This window comes from Eutrema salsugineum, unplaced genomic scaffold, assembly GCF_000478725.1.
Source record: "Eutrema salsugineum unplaced genomic scaffold, Eutsalg1_0 scaffold_5, whole genome shotgun sequence".
NCBI classification, from domain to species: Eukaryota; Viridiplantae; Streptophyta; class Magnoliopsida; order Brassicales; family Brassicaceae; genus Eutrema; species Eutrema salsugineum.
Genome location: NW_006256612.1, coordinates 11057339 through 11071248, shown reverse-complemented (window position 1 = coordinate 11071248; position 13910 = coordinate 11057339). Strand labels below are relative to the sequence as shown.

At 35.7% G+C, this 13910-nt stretch overlaps 4 protein-coding genes across 4 annotated transcripts; all 4 read left to right on the top strand.

Annotated features, from left to right (window-relative positions):
* The first annotated feature begins 1519 nt into the window (after window positions 1–1519).
* Window positions 1520–4239, top strand: LOC18993560 (cytochrome P450 71B2). Its single transcript, XM_006417094.2, has 2 exons — window positions 1520–2464; window positions 3476–4239. The coding sequence occupies exons 1-2, from the start codon at window positions 1556–1558 to the stop codon at window positions 4082–4084; spliced, it is 1518 nt and encodes a 505-aa protein (XP_006417157.1). The 5' UTR covers window positions 1520–1555; the 3' UTR covers window positions 4085–4239.
* Window positions 4240–4885: 646 nt separating this feature from the next.
* On the top strand, window positions 4886–6988 carry LOC18993559 (cytochrome P450 71B28). The gene is given in 3 exon segments (XM_024152596.1): window positions 4886–5825; window positions 6294–6645; window positions 6648–6988. Coding segments are annotated over 3 exon segments (1479 nt in total). The 5' UTR covers window positions 4886–4931; the 3' UTR covers window positions 6881–6988.
* Window positions 6989–7387: 399 nt separating this feature from the next.
* Window positions 7388–9116, top strand: LOC18993558 (cytochrome P450 71B28). Its single transcript, XM_006417092.2, has 2 exons — window positions 7388–8326; window positions 8421–9116. The coding sequence occupies exons 1-2, from the start codon at window positions 7433–7435 to the stop codon at window positions 9006–9008; spliced, it is 1482 nt and encodes a 493-aa protein (XP_006417155.1). The 5' UTR covers window positions 7388–7432; the 3' UTR covers window positions 9009–9116.
* Window positions 9117–10134: 1018 nt separating this feature from the next.
* LOC18993557 (cytochrome P450 71B7) lies at window positions 10135–12018 on the top strand. Its single transcript, XM_006417091.2, has 2 exons — window positions 10135–11052; window positions 11158–12018. Exons 1-2 carry the CDS (start codon window positions 10159–10161, stop codon window positions 11767–11769), a joined length of 1506 nt encoding a protein of 501 aa, XP_006417154.1. The 5' UTR covers window positions 10135–10158; the 3' UTR covers window positions 11770–12018.
* Window positions 12019–13910: the final 1892 nt, after the last annotated feature.

Sequence of the window (13910 nt, the reverse complement as noted above, 5' to 3'; positions counted from 1 at the left end):
GTTTTGATGTGTAATACAATAATAACAATGTATTCTTGTTTTTTTTTTCAAGATATAATACAGTTTGTGGATATCCACTAGCTGTGATGAAACTATAGATAGTTATGCAATATTGTTTTAAAGAGTAATTTCTTAAGCAATATTCCCTACTTATTTAATCACATTTTGCGATTTTAATTTCTATTACTTGAAGATTAAAAGTGTGTGATTTCTTTTATTGTTGTTTAGTTTTTTTTTTTCTCTTCACAAAATGTAAATCTTTTGATATCATATAAACGTTTTATCACCAATGAAGTTTGTAGAAACTGATCAGTTTAATATAGATCTTGACAAAAAAAAAAATCTTGACAAAAAATCAAAAAATGAGGGAGTTCGTCACGTTTTTTTGCTGACTGCGAGGGCTTGCCATACCTAACCAATGAGCGTCGATAATTTGTCTTTTCAATGTTGCAAAGATTGAACGCAACTCATAGTCAAATTAAAATCGTTGACTTCTGATTATATTTTATTTAATAGATTACTTTGAATAGAATAAATAATTGCGCTTTTAGGATATATCTGATGAAAAAAACAAACAAATAAGAAAAAGAATCCTAATCCTCAATAATTTGCTTAACCTCTTTGTCTGGGCACAACCAGAGACGGAAGAAGCCGACGAGAGATCATAACCGTAAATGATTTTTTTTCTTGGCCCGTTCAAGTTCTTCACCACTAAAAATCTGTATAATGTTTTTGGAACAACTTCGTAACTTTGTTTTGTTAATTCTTTGTGCTTCGTTACGCTTAGCTTCTTCTTAAATTAGAGACATGTTTATGAAGTATTAATAATAGTAAACCCTATTCTATATAACACCTTTTTGTTAACTGGGATATCCCAGGCGGAATTCCATACTAATCTTCCAAAAGATATGTTTAACCATGCAATAAAAAAAATAAAATTATGGATATATAACTCTTTTTGGTTTGTATCCATTCTACAAAGACTATTCTACGAAGACCATTCTACGAAGACAATTCTACGAAGATCACGAAAACAGAACGCAAAATTTTTTAAAACAGAAAAGGACTATTTTTTCTTAATTTTGACTTTGATATTTTTTTAAACAGAAAAACATTGGAGTTTCGAGCATTCAATCCATATTTTTCTCCATATCCGAAATCAATTTTTAGATATTCCAAACTAAATTTGCCAAAAAGATATTCCAAATTAAAATATAATTTGCTATGTTAAAGAAGATTTTAAGCTGTTGACAAAAAAAAAAAAAAGAAAGAGAAGATCAAAAGCTAGAAAACAAAAGAACCTTTTTCTTTTTGAACAAACATTTCATTATAATAATTGGAATATTACACAAGTGGGTTCGCAAACAAAAAGCCATCTTTGGCTAAGGAGTCAAATTGGATGGTCGTTTTACCGTATTTACATGATCAACTCTCATTAATTATATTTACAGATTATTGACTGACTGTTTTGGGTCAACATATTCATTAACTGTCTATATATGGCTTTTCTTCGAAAACTTCGTTCTTCACACGACATTAACGTAAAAAGAGAGAAATGATGTCTATCTTCTTCAGTTTCCTTTGCCTCTTTCCCATATTCATAGTTTCCTTTTTCTTCTTATCAAAAAAGCTAAAACCCTCAAAATGGAAACTTCCTCCGAGCCCATCAAGCTTTCCAATCATAGGACACTTACACCACATCACTGGTTTACCTCATATCTGCCTCCACAAGCTCTCCATCAAATACGGACCAGTGATGCGTCTTCGTCTCGGGTCATTTCCAATGGTTGTGGTCTCCACAAGCGAAACAGCTGAGGAAGTGTATAAAACCTATAACTTGGAATGCTCCGGTAGATCGGAGCTGGTTGGGGCCGAGAAACTCTCTTATGGATTCAAAGACATCGCTTTTAGGCAATATGGTGAGTACTGGAGAGAGATGAGGAAAGTCGCGGTCGTCGAGCTTTTTAGCCTCAAGAAGGTACAATCTTTTAGGTATATAAGAGAGGAAGAGAACCAACTGATGGTGAAGAAAGTGTCGGAATCATTACAATCTCCTGTGGACCTAAGCAAAACGTTTTTCTCTCTTACCGCGAGCATCATTTGTAGAGTAGCCTTGGGACAGAACTTCCATAATTGTGAGTTCATCGATCAGGAGAAGATCAAAGAGCTGATTTCCGACGGAGCTGATGCTCTAGCGAATTTCACTTTCACTGACTTGTTCCCTGGTGTATTTGGAAGATCCATAGATTGGTTGTTTGGTAGCCACAAGAAGCTGAACAAAGTCTTTAAGGAGCTTGATGAGTTTTACCAGCATGTGATTGATGATCACTTGAAGGAATCATCAGAAGGTAAAACTTCGGATTCTTCAGGGGATATTGTCTCCGTAATGCTGGATCTTATCAACAAACAAGGAAAGGATGATAAGTTCAAGCTCAGTATCGATAATATCAAGGCAGTGCTCATGGTAAAGCTCTAAAATTTGATCTATTAATTTTCTTTTTCCCCCATATTTCTTTCTTGCATTTGCAATTGCGCTAGGCAGAGGAGGAATCCTTAGCCTCTAGGTAGACAGAAAATTTAAGCATATATATGTTAGCTCTAAAAGGAGGAAAATGTAAAAATAGAGCCTCAGATTTGAATTCAATAAACTAGCTTGTAGGAAAGTAATATGTAGTTTCAAAATATAGAAATATTTCAAACAATAAATAAAAGAAAATATGATTTTACAAAAAAATATATATATAGAGTCTAAACTTATTTTCCAAATTAATTAAAATTAAAGGTTTAGAAACTAAAAAAAATTATTATGTAAATTAGTATATATAATAGTATATATAACTATAGCTATAGTTCTTATTAAAAAAAAAATTAACTATAGCTATAGTTGGAAAATGATCGTCTGCCACCAGACACCCGCCTGGACATTATTAGATGGATTGGCGGCCCGACCACGCCCTAACGTCAAAATTGCCGCTTAGACGGCGTCTAAAAAATTGCAACACATATTTTTATATTCTATCTGTTCAGAATTATTTGATGTTTAAGGTTTTTGCACATAGTTTAAGGATTCATTTAATTTTTATTTTTCCTATACTAAAAATATTATTTATAATTCATTTAAATATCATTCAGCCAATAAAAAAACAATCTGCAAAATATAAAAGGTCAAACACTATAAAAATTCATTAAATTTTGCATTGAAAAGTGAGAACATCAAATAATTCTGAAAAAAAAACCTTCTAAAACATCAAATAATTCTGAATATTATTATATAATGGAAACTTAAACAATCTATCATGGTCTGTTTTTACTTTTCTTTAATTAGGGTAACGACTTCTTGACTAATCTCGAGTCGTTGTCCCATCTAAATCAACCTCATGAACCACTTGCATGTTTTTCACTTCTCCTTTTTTTTTTCTTTCTCTACGAATATTTTTCAAACATTTTAAATAATGTGGTTGTGCGTTGTTTTCAGAATATATTTATTGCGGGAATAGATACAAGTGCCGTAACGTTGATCTGGACGATGACAGAACTCGCTAGAAACCCGAGAGTGATGAACAAATTACAAGAAGAGATCCGAAACACACTTGGTCCCGGAAAGAAGATCATAACCGAAGAAGACGTCAACAAAGTAGATTACTTACAACTCGTATTCAAAGAAACATTCAGATTGCACCCACCGGTTCCACTAGGTGCTAGACAAACAATGTCTCACATCAAAATCCAAGGCTACGATATTCCCCCAAATACACCCATTCAAATCAACACATGGACGATCGGACGTGACCCTAAGCAATGGACTGACCCCGAAGATTTCATCCCTGAACGGTTTGTCAATAGTTCTATAGACTATAAAGGGCAAAATTTTAATTTATTACCGTTTGGGTCTGGTCGAAGGATGTGTCCAGGAATGTCAATGGCGATTCCTGGTTTAGAATTGGCAATGTTGAGTTTGCTTTACTTCTTTGACTGGAGATTGCCTGATGGGATGAAAACTGAGGACATTGATATGGAAGAAACTGGTGTTTTCTCAGTAATCAAGAAGCTACCTCTCATACTTGTACCGGTTCCGCGACAATAATGACAACGATTTCAGAGCTTTTAATTTTCTTGTTTTTTTTTTTGGTCTTTTGTCTTTAATGATGTGTGGTGTAATACAATAATACTATAATAGTTTTTTCAAGGAATAATATTAGACAATAATGCAATATTGTTTTCAAGAAATTTAATTCTTAATCAGTATTCCCTACTTTAATCCTATTACTCCAATTTTATTTTTGATTGATTAAAGATTTTTTTTATTGTTGTTTAATTTTTTTTGCTTCACAGTAAATCAAAATGTCTAATATTTTTAAATCATATAGACCTTTAACTACCAATGAAGTTTGTAGAAACATAAATCTAACAACTAATTCAATTTTTTGCTTTCAAACTTTTGAGGCTCATTAGATTAATCATATATCAATCTAACCCAATACAATAAGTAAGAGTGTTTATACTTCCATGCAACAAGAAAAAAAAAAACAACAATTATAGGTGTAGGTTATGTTGACCAAAAAAAGGTGTAGGTTATTTATTTGAATATGTCACTTTGGATTAGTATCGATGGCGACTTGAATCCCATAATTTCCCCTTAGAAAAATATCTGATTAGTGAATGAGTATCTGAAAAGAACAAGCTTTCTTTTGTTTACATTTTTGGTCAGGGACAAAGACATTGCCTTGTTATCTTAAACTCTTTGCTTCACAAAAAAACTTTTCATAAAAATTAAGAAACAAAAGCTATAACGTTCTTTTTTACCCTTAAATTATTTATTCAATTACCATCCATTCATTTATAAAACAAAATAATACCATAATGTAATGTAAAAAGTTGCTAAAGTAATAAAGTATTGGGAATAGGAAGAACCAAAAAACAGAGCCACAAAAATGTCAGTCTTCCTCTGTTTATTCTTCCTTTTACCCCTTATCTTAATCCTCTTGAAAAATCTCCGACCCTCGAAATGGAATCTTCCTCCGGGACCACCGAAGCTACCGATCATCGGAAACTTACACCAACGTCGAGAACTACATCCCAGGAATCGCCGGAATCTCTCCCAAAAGTACGGACCAGTGGTGCTTCTCCGCTTCGGATTTGTCCCCGTGGTCGTGATCTCATCGAAAGAAGCAGCAGAGGAAGTGCTCAAGATCCACGATCATGAGTACTGTAGCCGACCAGAGACAGTCGGGACCAGAAAGATCTCTTACAACGGCAAGGGTATCGGATTCGCGCCTTACGGTGAGGAATGGAAGGCGATGCGAAAGCTCTCGGTGGTCGAGCTCTTCAGCATGAAAAAGCTTCAATCTTTCAGGTATATCAGAGAGGAAGAGAATGACTTGTTTGTCAAGAAACTATCTGAATCTGCTTCGAGGCGATCTCTAGTGAATCTGAAGAAAACCCTTTTTACGTTAGTCGCAAGTATTGTGTGTAGGATCGGGTTCGGGCTGAATCTGCACAAGTGCGAGTTCATCGACGAAGTTAGCATCGCAGATTTTGTGCACAAGTGTGAATCGGTCACGAGGACTTCTATGTTCTCTGATTTCTTTCCGGGAAGAACTGGTAGACTTATTGATTGGATCTAAGGTCAAAACAAGAGATTGGAGAATACTTTCTCGGAAGTTGACAGTTTCCTACAGAATATTCTCGATGATCATCTTAAGCCTGGAAGAAGAGTACAAGAGAGCTCTGATATCATTGACGTGATGATTGAAATGATGAGGAAGCAAGACAACGATGGAGACTCTTTTAAGCCCACCACAGATAATCTCAAAGGAATGATATCGGTAATGTTTTGGACCCTTTCTTGTTAAATTATTACTAATCTTAAAGGCTCAAAGGAATTATCTTTTGCACATCACAGATTTTGACTAAACTCTTAAGACTAAGGTTTTTTATATATTAAATTTGCTTTGGTCTTTTCAGTTTTGAGAAATGCTCGTTATCGTTTCAGTTTGATTACACAAAATGCTGTTACTTTTTTTCCTTTTTTATACAAAGAAATCGTGTGCGTCTAAAAACTGTTATGCATATGTTTGTTTCTCTGTTTTAAATTTTAGGGTTTGTTAATGGTAGGGGAAGTTTTGCCTTTTATATATGATCAAAAGCTCATAATTAAAAACCCTAAAAAAGTGTTCTTGACAAATGCGAGGATTTATTTATCGGTTCATATAGCAGCTCTATTTTACACTGCTTATGAATCTGTGGATATTCGGATGGTCAAAAATCTTGTAACACGATCTATTTTATACCAGGACATATTTATAGCAGGAGTTAACACAAGCGCCTACACAATGATATGGGCAATGACCGAACTGATCAGAAACCCTAGAGTGATGAAGAAAGTTCAAGATGAGATTCGAACAACACTTGGGAACAAGAAAGAGAGAATCACAGAACAAGATCTCACCAAACTTCATTACTTCAAGCTAATGGTTAAGGAGACATTGAGGTTACACCCTGCAGCTCCACTTTTGCTCCCAAGAGAGACATTGTCTCACATCAAGATCCAAGGCTACGACATTCCCGCAAAAACTAAGATCTTGATCAACGCTTACGCGATTGCACGTGACCCAAAAATCTGGACAAACTCAGATGAGTTTAATCCGACAGGTTTCTTGACAGTAGCATAGATTACAAGGGATTGAACTTTGAGCTTTTACCGTTTGGTTCTGGTAGGAGAATTTGTCCAGGGATGGCATTGGGGATCGCCATTGTTGAATTAGGGTTGTTGAATTTGCTTTACTTCTTCGATTGGGAATTGCCGGAGAAAGATGAAGCCGACAAGATCATCATCGGAAATGAAGTTGCTCTTGAACTCATTCAAGTTCTTCACCACTGAAAATCTGATTCGTTTGTTACAACTTCTTAATGTTAGTTATTGAATATGTGTGTATTAGAATCATAGGGTCTACTACTACTACTATTCAACTTTTTAAATTTGGTTATTGAAAATGTTTGTGATACATCATTCCGAAGTTGTTTAAGTATTAAAAATTAACTATTGAATAGTGAGAGAGAGGGTCTCACGTGTTACCCACACCCACATTAGCACTATTGCGAGGGCTTGGCACACGTCACCAATTACAAGTTGAAGTTTTGTCTTTTGTTTATTTTTATGAACTTTAACCTATCAGCAAAGATACGACTTCTGATTATTTTATTTATTTAATCCATCGGTTACTTTGGATTATTATCAATTGTCTCTGAATGAGTTGAATCAATAATTGCCTTTTTAGAAAATATCGAACGGAATTGAAAACGTACAAGTAAAGAAATATCCTAATTTTTGCCAAAATTATATATAAGTTAGTTGAAAACTTCTTCAATTAATATATGAAACCCATAGAAGAAAGACAAAAAATTAAAAATAATAAACACCAAAGCCACGAAAATGTCGCTCTTCCTGTGTTTTCTCTTCCTCTTACCCCTTATCTTAATCTTCTTGAAATATCTCCAACCTTCAAAATGGAATCTTCCTCCGGGCCCACCAAAGCTTCCGTTCATCGGAAACTTACACCAACGCCGAGAAATACAACTCAGGAATCGCCGGAACCTCTTCCAAAAATACGGACCGGTGGTGTATCTCCGCCTCGGAATCGTCCCCGTGGTCGTGATCTCATCGAAAGAAGCAGCTGAGGAAGTGCTCAAGACTCACGATCTTGAGTGTTGTACACGACCAGAGACAGTCGGGACCAGAAAGATCTCTTACAACTCTAAAGACATCGGATTCGCGCCTTACGGTGAGGAGTGGAGGGCGATGCGCAAGCTCTCGGCGATCGAGCTTTTCAGCACCAAAAAGAATCAATCTTTCAGGTTTATAAGAGAGGAAGAGAATGACTTGTTGATCAAGAAACTTACAGATTCTGCTTTGAGGCGATCTCCGGTGAGTCTTGAGAAAACCCTTTACACATTAGTCGGGAGTATTGTGTGTAGGGTCGCTTTCGGTCTAAACCTCCATGCGTGCGAGTTCATCGATGAAGACAGAGTCGTGGATCTTCTGCACAAGTCTGAACTGTTCACGAGGACTTCTTTGTTCTCTAATTTCTTTCCGGGAAGAACCGGTAGAGTCATCGATTGGATCTCAGGTCAGAACAAGAGACTGGAGAATGATTTTTTGGAACTGGACACTTTCTTTCAGAACATTCTCGATGATCATCTCAAGCCCGGAAGGACAGAACTAGAGAGCCCTGATATCATCGACGTGATGATCGATCAGATGAGGAAGCAAAGCAAAGATGGAGACTCTTTCAAGTTCACCACAAATCATCTCAAAGGAATGATCTCGGTAAATCTTCGGTCTCTATTGGAGGATATCGGTTTATTCCGGTTTAGAATATATTCTTATGATTTTGTAACACACAAGTTATGTTTTATGTCAGGATACATTTCTAGCAGGAGTTAGCACAAGCGCCTCAACATTGGTATGGGCAATGACCGAGCTCATCAGAAACCCAAGAGTGATGAAGAAAGTGCAAGACGAAGTTCGGACAAAACTTGGCGACAAGAAAGAGAGAATCAGAGAGGAAGATCTCAACGAGCTTCAGTATTTCAAGCTCATGGTCAAGGAGATATTCAGGTTACATCCAGCAGCTCCACTTTTGCTCCCAAGAGTGGCAATGTCTCACATCAAGATCCAAGGATACGATATTCCGGCCAAAACCCAGATCTTGATCAACGCTTACGCGATTGCACGTGATCCAAAACTCTGGGAAAACCCAGATGAGTTTAACCCAGAAAGGTTTCTTGATAGTTGCATAGATTACAAAGGACTAGACTTTGAGCTTTTGCCGTTTGGATCTGGTAGGAGAATCTGTCCAGGGATGGCGATGGGGATCGTCATGGTTGAACTGGCACTGTTAAATTTCCTTTACTTCTTCGACTGGGGATTACTGGAAAAGGAAGAAGCCGACGAGATCATCACCGGAAATGAAGTTCCTCTTGACCTCGTTCAAGTTCTTCGCCACTAAAACTCTGTTTTTTTCTTTTTTTTTTCTTTTATATATATAACAACTTAATTTTCCAAAATTACAGAATATCAAGAGTTTAATGTTAAAAAAAAAACTTCTTAATTTTGATTGTTGAATGTCTTTTTTTTTTTTTTACATTTTCACCTTGATTGTTGAATGTTTATGCTACAATAACCTTGGTTTTAAATTAGAGACAAACTTTTGAAGTAGTGATAACAGTAAACCCTATGAGTAATCTGCTATCTTAAGTTATATAACCAGAGACTTTAAACATTTCCTCTTCTATATAGTTGTAGCCTGGGCTCTACAGTTGCCGATATACATTATGCAACTTCTTAGTTGCATCGGTTAAAGAGCCAAAATTCATATAGATTGACAGGAATCTGACAATTATTTAAGAAAAAAAAAACTGATTAGGTTTGCAGAAAAAAATAAGAGTAGAGAATAAGTTTTCTTTTGCATGAGTTTTCTGATACTCCACGTTATTTTTTTGAGATTTGATGATTAAAAATCCAAATTAATCAAATTTCTAATGGTTAGAATTACTAAAAAACCACCACGTTAGCGAGCATTTTTATAACAAGTGTCTTTACACAGTAATTAGACCACCTCCAATGGGAAGATTTTAGAAGAAGCTCTTCACATTGTATGTATAAAAAATAATAATTAAATATTATAGAAGTTTTTAAAATAGGAGAGAGGGTATCCAAAGTCTTTTGTTTTATAACTTCTCTTTATACATTTAATTAAAAACTCTTCTCTTCAGTTTTTACATGATTTCATTTTATATTATTGTTTTGAGAACTCTTACACTGTTTTTAACATTCCATGGTTGAGCATACGGTTACAACTTACAAGACTAAGCTTGAGTCATTAACTACATTTATGTTGTAGTTGGAGACAAAATTATTATTTTGTCAACGACTACCATAAAAGAGATAAGGTTAATTTATTTTAATCATCGACTTTGGATTCTTATCGAAATTAACCCAATGAATTGAATCGAGTGATGTAAACACGTTTTCTGAATCAGAGAAAATAGACAAGTAGTCATTGATCAGTAATTCTAAAATTTAGTTGTCTATATAATTCGAATTTGTAAACTATAATCATTCACTCGAAAATACAGAAGAGAGAAAGAGAAAAGAGAATGTCAATCTTCCTCTATTTCATCTTCCTCTTACCCCTTTTCTTACTCTTCTTGAAAAATCTCCGACCTTCGAAATGGAAGCTTCCTCCGGGACCAAAGAAGCTTCCGATCATCGGAAACTTACACAACCTCGAAGGAATGCTTCATTTATGTCTTCGGAATCTTTCCCAAACGTACGGACCAGTGATGCTACTCCGGTTCGGAATCGTGCGGATGGTTGTGATCACATCGAAAGAAGCAGCCGAGGAAGTCCTCAAGACACAAGATCTTGAGTGTTGTAGCCGACCAGAGACAGTTTCCGGCAGAACAGTCTCTTACAACTTCAAAGACATCGGCTTTGCGCCTTATGGTGAGGAATGGAAGGCGATGCGGAAGCTCTCGGTGGTCGAGCTATTCAGCATGAAAAAGCTTCAGTCTTTCAGGTATATCAGAGAGGAGGAAAATGACTTGTTGGTCAAGAAACTGTCTGAATCGGCTTCAACACGAACCCCGGTGAATCTGAAGAAGACCCTTTTCACATTAGTCGCAAGTATCGTGTGTAGGCTTGCGTTTGGACAGGATCTCCATAAGTGTGAGTTCATAGACGAGCATAGTATCTCAGAGCTTGTTCAAAAGTCTGAGTTGGTTCTTGCGAGCTCTGCGTTCTCTGATTTCTTCCCTGGAGGAACCGGTTGGCTCGTTGATCGGATCTCTGGCCAGAACAAGAGACTGAACAATGTTTTCTCGGAACTCGATACTTTCTTCCAAAATATACTCGATGATCATCTAAGGCCTGGAAGAACAGTGCTTGAGAGTCCCGATGTAGTCGACGTGATGATCGATATGATGAAGAAGCAAGAGAAAGATGGCGATTCTTTCAAGCTCACAACGGATCATCTCAAAGGAGTCATCTCGGTAATCTTCTCAACCATATTTGTAGACTAATTCTTTCAGATCCATACCCGTCATCTAAATTCTGCAAAGGCTGAATCTTTCTAACACGATCTGCGTCATATTCAGGACATATTTCTTGCAGGAGTAAACACAAGCGCGATGACCTTGATCTGGGGAATGACTGAGCTGATCAGAAACCCGAGAGTGATGAAGAAAGTGCAAGACGAGATTCGGACAACACTTGGGGACAAGAAGGAGAGAATCACAGAAGAAGATCTCAACAAGCTTCACTATTTCAAGCTCATGGTTAAGGAGTTATTCAGGTTACATCCAGCAGCTCCACTTTTGCTCCCAAGAGAGACATTGTCAGACATCAAGATCCAAGGCTACGACATTCCTGCAAAAACACAGATCATGATCAACGTTTACTCGATCGCACGCGATGCAAAACTATGGAAAAACCCAGATGAGTTTAACCCTGACAGGTTTCTCGACAGTTCCATAGATTACAGGGGATTGAACTTTGAGCTTTTACCGTTTGGTTCTGGAAGAAGAATCTGTCCCGGGATGAATATGGGGATCGTCACAGTGGAATTGGGTTTGTTGAATTTGCTCTACTTCTTTGATTGGACATTGCCTGAAGGGAAAACGGTGAAGGACATCGACCTGGAAGAAGCGGGAGCTATAGTCATCGGCAAGAAAGTTACCCTGGAGCTTGTTCCACTTCTTCGTTACTGAAGTGTTGATGAAACAAAATAGTCAATAAGATGAATGGCTTTCACTCTCTGTTACAAACTCTGAAGCCCTTGTAGTTTGATCAGTGATCACCACACAGTAATTTTCACAAACACTTGGTGAACACTGGGTTTTCGCACTCCAAGCAACATCTTCTTCCTTTCTTTCCCTCTGTTTCTGTCACGAAATTAAAAATATTCTCTATCTATCGCCATTAATCTGTTATTATCTAATCATTGACACTCTCCAACGATTCGGTAGACTTTGATTGAGAGAGAGATTCCAATAGCAATCTAAAAAAGGTTATAAAAATACAAAACGTTAATGTCGTTATAATCAATCTCATAAGTCACATAAGTCATAACGTCCCATTTATTCCAGATTCTGGAAATGTATTTTTATTCTCCCAAAAAAAAAGAGACGATAATTTTAAAATTAAAGAAATATACAAGTATTTTGTTTAGATTTTTAGGTCAGATATGCAAGTTTTTTTTTCGGTTTTGCTAAACATATATTTAAGTGCTAGGGTTCACGGTTTAGTTTTAGATCTTAAGGATTTATTAACGACTGTTAGGTTTGAGAAGGTTTTTAGCCCATAATTGATGATTTGATGTTTAAATGATTATTGGTTTAAAGGTTATAAATAATAAGCCTCGTTGACAAAAAACATTCAAAAATATAAGCATCATATTTCAAACGATAAACTAGAACTATTCGAACCAAAATATGTATTTTAATGGCTTGATATTATTAACAGTATTAATACTTTCAATGTGATTTCATCCGATTTCAGTATAATACACTAACCGCAAATTAGTAAACTTAATTTACCAGAATTTATAGCCTAACCATTTTGTATGATTGTTGCTATCGTTATCTCAAAGTAAATTCATAATCACCAAAACATCACCAATAGACTACGGGTCTTGGTTACAAGAACCACTCTGTGATTGGAATTTCAAAGCAAATATGGATATGTATTTGCTAAGGTAATGTGACTCGGAATCTTGTACATGGAAATCGAAATGGTGACATTAGTTTGGTGGAATATGTAGAATGGAGTTGGCTGAATGTTACCATTTGGGCTGAACAAACCGATTGGTTGAATTTGTGGAATTTGTGGACTAAATTAATTGTTCTGATTTTGTTTCAGTGTCTTAATGTTTGCTACCAGAGATTGCCATCAATTTTTGCTAGATTCAGCTAGCATTATTTTTTCGCCAAATTTGATCGTCATCATAGTAAATTTGGCTTTTTCATCCCTGGACTTCCGAGAAATGTTAAACTTATGCCTAAACTATTTTTTTGGCTAAAATATACTTAAACATCATTTTAATTTGAATTTCATACTTGATCAATTAAATATGTGCTAAAACCAATTTCCGTCTGTAATCTATTAATAATCCGTCAAATCGAGTATACATGGCAGCCATGTAGACTCCGAAAGTTTAAAAAAATTTGACAAAACGACGTTATTTTGTTATGGAGAAAAAAATATCGTTTTAAGGATTTTAAATAATTTTGATTCTGTGTTTATTCAACTCCTCGACATTGGTTTGCTAAACATTGGTTTCAAATAATTTCGAGTCCACCGAGAGTGATGTCTTCCTCGAGTAATTCAAGTTAGTTATTGTTGATTTTCAGCTATTTTAGGTAGTACATATTTGTTTATTTCTGAAATCGGTGATGGAGAGTAATTTTCCTTATCAACAATAACTAACCTGAATTACTCGAGGAAGACACACACTCGGTAGATTCAAAATTATTTGAAACCTCTAGATCAACAATGTAGCTGTCGAGGGTCGAGGGGTTGAAGAAATACAGAACCGATGTATAGTAAACCAATGTCGAGGAGTTGAATAAACACAGAACTAAAATTATTTAAAATCCTTAAACCAATATCTTTTTCTCCATAACAAAACGACGTCGTTTTGTCATTTTTTTTCAAAACTTTCAGAAGAACAAAATGACGTTGTATCCTACGTGGCTGCCATGTATACTCGATTTGATTTGATGGATCATAAACAGATTACGGATGAAAATTTGTTTTAGCATATATTTAATTGATCAAGTATGAAATTAAAATTAAAATGATGTTTAAGTATGTTTTAACCAAAAGAATAGTTTAGACATAAGTTTAACAT

What these genes read in the sequence shown, in the direction of transcription:
- LOC18993560 (XM_006417094.2), top strand. Translation starts at nt 1,556, where the DNA reads ATGATGTCTATCTTCTTCAGTTTCCTTTGCCTCTTTCCCATATTCATA. An exon ending in ATATCAAGGCAGTGCTCATG is followed by an intron (nt 2,465 to 3,475) that starts GTAAAGCTCTAA and finishes CGTTGTTTTCAG; the next exon opens with AATATATTTATTGCGGGAAT.
- LOC18993558 (XM_006417092.2), top strand. Translation starts at nt 7,433, where the DNA reads ATGTCGCTCTTCCTGTGTTTTCTCTTCCTCTTACCCCTTATCTTAATC. An exon ending in ATCTCAAAGGAATGATCTCG is followed by an intron (nt 8,327 to 8,420) that starts GTAAATCTTCGG and finishes GTTTTATGTCAG; the next exon opens with GATACATTTCTAGCAGGAGT.
- LOC18993557 (XM_006417091.2), top strand. Translation starts at nt 10,159, where the DNA reads ATGTCAATCTTCCTCTATTTCATCTTCCTCTTACCCCTTTTCTTACTC. An exon ending in ATCTCAAAGGAGTCATCTCG is followed by an intron (nt 11,053 to 11,157) that starts GTAATCTTCTCA and finishes CGTCATATTCAG; the next exon opens with GACATATTTCTTGCAGGAGT.